The sequence below is a fragment of the Sinocyclocheilus rhinocerous genome, unplaced genomic scaffold (assembly GCF_001515625.1).
Source record: "Sinocyclocheilus rhinocerous isolate Xijiao unplaced genomic scaffold, SAMN03320098_v1.1 scaffold860, whole genome shotgun sequence".
In the NCBI taxonomy this organism is placed as follows: domain Eukaryota; kingdom Metazoa; phylum Chordata; class Actinopteri; order Cypriniformes; family Cyprinidae; genus Sinocyclocheilus; species Sinocyclocheilus rhinocerous.
The window spans coordinates 1,066,339-1,071,048 of record NW_015638565.1 but is presented as its reverse complement, the minus strand read 5'-3'; the positions used below and the strand labels follow the sequence as shown (position 1 = coordinate 1,071,048).

Below are 4,710 nucleotides of genomic sequence, written 5' to 3'. Positions count from 1 at the left end.
ACTTTTTTTTTTTTTTTTTCAAAGCTTCTTGTACTGTGTGTTTCCATAAAGTTTCACTTGGTGATTTCTGTTAAACAACTAACCAGACAGCTATTTTCGTTTCTTTGTTTTTAATCTACAGAAGTCATGTCTTGTAGATAAGTACTTTTCATATGACGCATCTCTGCGCAACCAAAGTGTATGAGCCATCTGGAGCATTTCTTTCATGTCTATGCCGATTGTGATTTTTTTTTTTTTGTATAAGGAACACGTTCCTAAATTGAACATGCGTCTATTTTTATTTCAAGATCTCATGACTTGTGCAAGCTTGTTAATTTTGAGCATTTCACTGGTAAAACAATTTAATTATTTAATACAGCACTTTGTAAAGTAATTGTAAATGATATTTTAATAACAAGCCAAAAAAGACTAGACAACTGATGTAACATTTGTCAAAGTATAACCTGTGAAGTGTTTGCCTACTGTTCATTGGTTATATAGCACTGAGTTCATTCTTTCTGCAGTGTTTGTGGTTTCGACTGTTTTTGCCATAAGTTTGTACACCATCGTTTTGTTTCGTCCTGAGGCTGTTGGTTTGTGGGTAATCAATCCTCAACACTACGTCATGAGAAAACAGATGCAGCAGTAAATCATTCCTCTGTCAGAGTATTTAGACAAGGAGTTGGTGCAAAATTGTCAAATTCCTAACACTCAGGTTTACAAACAGTTCAGTTGAAACAGACATGTTACGCATTTCTAAACATTACTGAGCGCGCAACAAAATGAATTTCTCATCAACGTTGTTCTTTTTCACTGACATAAAAATCATTCCAACAGCCTGTCGTTCTAATCTCACAAAGTCAGCTTGTAACACAGAATAAAGCAGATGCCATGATATTCACTAAAAGAACCACTGATCTCTCTTTATGACTGTACATTTTGTCAGCCTCATTCATAGCTGTTCTGTGTAAATGAATGTGTGAGTGTGCTATTTCTTTCTTTTTGAACTGAAAACCGTAGAATTGTGTACCTGTGAATGTTCAATTCGATTTCTTAATTCAATGTTCCTTGCCTTTCTGCAAGTCAAAATGCTGTATTTATTACATGCCACAGCGCTTATGCAATTGTACAATTCTTTTCTATTGTTATTATTCTTTTTTTTGTTTTTGGTAAAGTTTTTTTTTCCTCATTTTTCTCGTCAATGTAAATTGTCGTGATGATTTTGTGGTAACAGGAAGCCCTTTTCTGCAGAAGGTTTTCTGTACTTTTTGGACAATGATATGGATTTGTGGGTAGAATTTTGGAAATTCGTTTCTAAGTGCTTTCAAGTATTTACTTGGCCTTATGTATATATCTCTCTATGAAATTTCAGAAAAGGTATGTATAGTAATTGAACCTAAAATGGATGTAAATAAATTATATATTGTTAAAAGAGAGTTGAGTGATTTGTGCTCACACCATCCACTGTATTTCATGACACATTTTACATTTGGATCCAGTCAGTAGTCTTGAGAATAATCATGATTTATTCTTTCGGATACATGAAGAAAACCCCATTTCACAGCCATTCGTATGATTCAGTAAGTCAGCACACAACAAAATGACTGCAGGTGATTTATTGACTAAATGTCTCTAGCACAATTTCTTTATAAATGATTTGCATCATCTGACATAGAAAACTCTATAATATGCACAAGAATACAGCAGTTTATCTTTCTGAATGACACACACAATAGTTAAAGGCTGCAAAGCTATAAAAAAGGCACTTGATAGTTGATACGTAACACGTTGTCAATATAAAAAAGTACAAAAATTGAGCTGTTGGCTCATATATAGCTTTCTAAGAGCAGGATATTGGAGTGTTGCATTTCTTCCGATTAGAGTGCAGGAGATTGCGATAAGGGAATGTTCCGGGCAGCATCTGTTTTTGTTTTTTTTGTCTCTGAACCATTGTTTGGAAACGCCATAAGATTATGCATACATTGGTGATATCCATAATCAGGGATGCTCAAAAAAAAAAAAAAAGGCTTTCCATGCCCTCACCTTTGGCACTTGCAGCTTGCAAAAAAACACCAAAATGGCCACAGAGCGTTAAATAACAGCAAGCAAATACGAACAAAGGCTCTAAGTGACTCGTATAATATTGCCGGATCCATTTGCACCAACGCAAAGTGTTTTATGGTATCACAGGCCTTTCCTTAATTAGAACTACGTATCTGATTAGAACAGATGAATGTGACATATTTAGTATTTAAGCCATGTAGAGACCATTGGTTGAGTCAGGATGAAACGCATGCAATCAGTGCTAATGTATTTCAGTGTAGCTGCCAGGGGTGTTTTATTCCTCTGTGGTTTACCATTACCTTAAGTACCCTGGCACAGCAAATCAGGCAGAGCAAAAAAAGTAGGCTGCACGGCATCTAGAGGATTGAGGGGCCACTTTAAGATCCTGTCTGACTAGATCACATGCTCAATGCTTTAGCCTACTAAATGGATTGTATGGATCAGAGTACAACTAGATTGCTTCACTCATTACATGGGAAATGCTTTGTCCTTATTTGTGACAAGAGAGGATAGAATTTTGACTGATAAATACACACCCGAGTGCAGACAAGATGAACGAATCTCACAAAAAAAAGTGTCACATTTTACAACTATATATATATATATATATATATATATATATTAATTTTACTGTATTAAAATCAGCATTAAGGCAGTACAACAAATACTATTGTGATGTATAATTTTTATTTTTTTTTATTACAGTAATTAAAAATGTCATTTGGAGGGAAAACGTACTCAACTGTCATGGAAATAAAGTCACAAAAATTCATATTCATACAAATGGCTTAATTTTCTTTATGCAATATAAAATGGGGTCAAATGTGAACATAACATGTTTTGTGAGATTCACTCAGATGCCAGATTGACGGATACTGAAACAAACTACTGTATATCTAAAAAGTGACAGTAAAGTGAGCAGTAAGAGTGTACTATTTTCTTTGGATTGACAATGTGTCATGAATACTGTAGGTGTACTTGTGGAGGTGGAGTGGGATGAGGAGGGACAGCTAAAATACTGCATCCAAATACCTTGTTATCCATACCGACATCTGGCATTGGTGGTTCTAACAGTTCACAAGCTGTTTCCAGTTGAATGACTGGCATCGTAACATAGCAAAACTGAGGGCAGTCTGTCGGCTTACTGAAGCAAGCTACCAAAAATTCAGGTCCGTGCTTTGCTGAATGACACATACTTAGTAAATGCTGATCGAAGCTACTATAACAGCCGGTGAAAAAGAGCGGAGCTACTATATCCATCACTCTGTCAGTCAGCGTATGTTACAGGCTTCAAGTAAAGTACTTGGTCTTGTTTGGCATAGCTATAGACTCCCCAGTCTCCGTTCCGACCCCTCCTTGACGAACAGCAGAGCCTCACACCGGAGAGAAAGCGTGACTTTTACATAATGGCTTGTCCTTCTTTGAAAAGAACGTCTTCCCCTCCAGATTGATTTGACAGATCTGAGGAGATTACAACTATATATATATATATATATATATATATATATTAATTTTACTGTATTAAAATCAGCATTAAGGCAGTACAACAAATACTATTGTGATGTATAATTTTAATTTTTTTTTATTACAGTAATTAAAAATGTCATTTGGAGGGAAAACGTACTCAACTGTCATGGAAATAAAGTCACAAAAATTCATATTCATACAAATGGCTTAATTTTCTTTATGCAATATAAAATGGGGTCAAATGTGAACATAACATGTTTTGTGAGATTCACTCAGATGCCAGATTGACGGATACTGAAACAAACTACTGTATATCTAAAAAGTGACAGTAAAGTGAGCAGTAAGAGTGTACTATTTTTTTTGGATTGACAATGTGTCATGAATACTGTAGGTGTACTTGTGGAGGTGGAGTGGGATGAGGAGGGACAGCTAAAATACTGCATCCAAATACCTTGTTATCCGTTCCGACATCTGGCATTGGTGGTTCTAACAGTTCACAAGCTGTTTCCAGTTGAATGACTGGCATCGTAACATAGCAAAACTGAGGGCAGTCTGTCGGCTTACTGAAGCAAGCTACCAAAAATTCAGGTCCGTGCTTTGCTGAATGACACATACTTAGTAAATGCTGATCGAAGCTACTATAACAGCCGGTGAAAAAGAGCGGAGCTACTATATCCATCACTCTGTCAGTCAGCGTATGTTACAGGCTTCAAGTAAAGTACTTGGTCTTGTTTGGCATAGCTATAGACTCCCCAGTCTCCGTTCCGACCCCTCCTTGACGAACAGCAGAGCCTCACACCGGAGAGAAAGCGTGACTTTTACATAATGGCTTGTCCTTCTTTGAAAAGAACGTCTTCCCCTCCAGATTGATTTGACAGATCTGAGGAGATAAAACAGGAGGATTAAGCAGTAGAAATCAAACTCTTATTCAATCATGGAGCTACTGCAAAGGGGCTGTTCAACAGCGCTATTCTACAGCTGTGATTCATGATTTTCTACTTGCTAAATGAAATAACACTAGGGGGAGAAACATTTTAGAGAGCATTTAATTGGATAAAAGTTTGGGGTGCAGGATGAGTCATTACTTCTGGTACATTTTTTTTTTTGGTAGCTTTGGAGAAAAATATCTTCTAAATGAATAAACGTGGGGGTCTTTAACCTGATTAAGCTCATAATCCATTTGGGGTCTTTTTTTTTTTT

General features: G+C 36.3%; 1 protein-coding gene across 3 annotated transcripts in view; it reads right to left on the bottom strand.

Annotated features, from left to right (window-relative positions):
• Positions 1-3,627: 3,627 nt before the first annotated feature.
• LOC107749758 (PDZ and LIM domain protein 7) overlaps positions 3,628-4,710 on the bottom strand; it is a 41,127-nt gene continuing 40,044 nt past the window's right edge. For 2 of the 3 annotated variants that reach the window (XM_016564922.1, XM_016564921.1), the window contains exon 11: positions 3,628-4,390. In XM_016564922.1, coding sequence (XP_016420408.1) covers positions 4,304-4,390 — 87 coding nt within the window. In that variant the 3' untranslated portion in view covers positions 3,628-4,303. The remainder of the gene's footprint in view (positions 4,391-4,710) is intronic. The other variant, XM_016564920.1, reaches the window with a different exon arrangement.